Genomic DNA, 2,487 nt, shown 5'->3' with positions numbered 1-2,487 from the left:
TAAACTTATATTTTTCATTTTTCACTAAATTCTTTTTTGAGTCACCGTTTCTGCCAAATGATAAAGCATTTATTCTACTTTCCGCGTTTATGCTGCCAGAGTCCTAGTGCTGCTTGAGCCTGCGTGGCTGAGTACATGTGGTGCCTGAGCACATGTATTACCCCATCTCCCCTCTTGAGATGTGTACTTGTATGCTTTCCTGTCTAATGCTGAGATGGTGTAGGGGCTCTCTCTGACCTTGGAGAAGATCATGTTCTCTCTTGAGCATCCCCCCGCCCTCTCTCATTCTCTCATTCTCTCCCCCTCCACACTTTCAAAAACCCTCCAATAAAAATCTGTTTTACTTCACTGCTTGTCTACTCCGGAAATTCTTTTCTGCGAGTGAGACAAGAACCCAGTAACCCTGGGTTCTGGATGGCAGAGGCAGATCGGGAGAAAGTGACCGTCTTTCTATTCCCAACTTACGTGAGCCATCCATGGGGTCCACCTACATCACTAAAACCGCAAAAGGGAGGTCTTGCAGTGGGACTGGGATGGTCCTGGGGTGAGTGGCAAAATAACCCCAGCATCAAAATGGGACATTCTAGAAAGCACAAATGTATAGTCTTTATAGCACATTAGGTAGGGTGTTTGCCTTGCACACGATTCCTCCCTCCCTCTCGGAGAGCCAGGCAGGCTACCGAGAGTATCCCGCCTGTACGGCAGAGCCTGGCAAGCTACCCATGGAGTATCTGATATGCCAAAAACAGCAACAAGTCTTATAATGAAAAGGTTACCGGTGCCCACTCCAGCAAATCGATGAGCAACGGGATGACAGTGCTACAGTGCTACCTTCTGAGTAAAGCCAGCAACACTCAGCATAGTCTAGTCATTTGAATTAAAACATGTTCCTATTAAAGCATTCACCAATATTTCTTTTCACATGATAAAGATGAAAGTATGCGAGTATGTTCTTAACTGGCAGGGCTTACTGTCATTTGTTTGGTTGACATGCAACCAGCATAGTTCATATTATCATTTCCCATGGCCACAACACAAAAGCCTAGTTAACCCACTACCTACCTACATCCTGGTGGTGGAAATGAATTATTGAGTCAGATTAATGAGTCTGCTCTGAGATCCATTTCAGTGGACACTAATTGTTGAACTCTTTACTTTCTAATACTGTTTGTTGAGTAACTAGTGTTTGTTGCTGTTTCTGGGGGGGAAATCAATATGTCTGACTTTGCTTTTTGATGTATGGTCTTGACATACACTGTTTCTTCTCTTTAATCAAAGGTACAACACTTTTAAGAGAAGACTTCACTATGTCTGAATTATCTTGTTCAAGTTATCAACTTTCCAATTTAGCTAATACCCAAGAAAATAATTAAATAAAATTATCTATTATATAACTATAAATGATATTTTACTCTACTTATCAATTGTGTGCAGGATGCAGTTCTAATTGTTTGACACAAAGTAGCTGATACAATTCTCAAGTTTATTATTACATAATTATTTCTGTTCACCTGCGAGTGGGTTTGAAACAGCAGACAAGAGATGAAGAGCTTTCAAGTTAAGGCGTATTGTCATGACCTTTTGAATGTCAGCCAAGAGAAGGTAAATTTATAGTTGTCCAGAGTAGGTCAGAATGTCTATTAAATACGACTTCTTGCCACAAATTCTGGTTCCTGGAAGATCTTGTGTGAGTCCAGTTCTGAAGGGAGACCATTCAAATTAATGACTCATAAATGATTCAGGTGTGGCTGAACAATAGTCATTCCCTCCATGTCCTTGAGGCATGCCTTAAAACCAGGAGTCAACAAATTACTCAAATTGTCTTACAAATTACTGAGTGACATGATTTATGTGGTGAGTCCCTCCCACATGGAGGGCATATAAAAGGCCCTGTGCAGGGTCACTCGGCAGACCCAAGTCACTGACTCTCCTCCTCTACCCAAGGACAACCTCAACAACCAGCACCATGTGTGGCTACTACGGAAACTACTATGGAGGCCGTGGCTATGGATGCTGTGGCTACGGCGGCCTGGGCTATGGCTATGGAGGCCGTGGCTATGGATGCTGTGGCTATGGCAGCCTGGGCTATGGCTATGGAGGCCGTGGCTATGGATGCTGTGGCTATGGCGGCCTGGGCTATGGCTATGGAGGTCTGGGCTGTGGCTATGGCTATGGCTCTGGCTCTCTCTATGGCTGTGGCTATGGATGTGGCTCTGGCTATGGTTCTGGCTTTGGCTACTACTACTGAGGACTCCATGGAAGACACCCATACTGTATACTGGAATGTTGAGAATCACCATTTTTGACACTTGCTGGTGACTTACCTTTGTATACCTCTCCGTTTCCTGTATACTTGACACAGGAAGAGTGGGAACTGGTGGAATTCACCTTGTAGTTCTGTTTCCATCAGAATCAGAATGATGGTATAAAACAACTGTTTTGAAGACTTGCATACTAACCCTTGTTCCTTTGTTGACCCAATAAATT

The 2,487-nt window shown here is 43.5% G+C and overlaps 1 protein-coding gene across 1 annotated transcript; it reads left to right on the top strand.

The window, feature by feature from the left end:
- Positions 1–476: 476 nt before the first annotated feature.
- LOC101541557 (keratin-associated protein 6-5-like) lies at positions 477–2,248 on the top strand. The gene is made up of 2 exons (XM_004618985.2): positions 477–544; positions 1,945–2,248. The coding sequence occupies exons 1-2, from the start codon at positions 477–479 to the stop codon at positions 2,246–2,248; spliced, it is 372 nt and encodes a 123-aa protein (XP_004619042.2).
- Positions 2,249–2,487: the final 239 nt, after the last annotated feature.

The sequence above is a fragment of the Sorex araneus genome, chromosome 2 (genome assembly GCF_027595985.1).
Source record: "Sorex araneus isolate mSorAra2 chromosome 2, mSorAra2.pri, whole genome shotgun sequence".
Taxonomy (NCBI): domain Eukaryota; kingdom Metazoa; phylum Chordata; class Mammalia; order Eulipotyphla; family Soricidae; genus Sorex; species Sorex araneus.
This window is presented reverse-complemented; position numbering and strand designations above follow the sequence as displayed.

Coding starts and splice junctions, on each gene's coding strand:
- LOC101541557 (XM_004618985.2), top strand. CDS start 477: ATGGGGTCCACCTACATCACTAAAACCGCAAAAGGGAGGTCTTGCAGT. Junction 545..1,944: donor GGGACTGGGATGGTCCTGGG/GTGAGTGGCAAA, acceptor CCTCTACCCAAG/GACAACCTCAACAACCAGCA.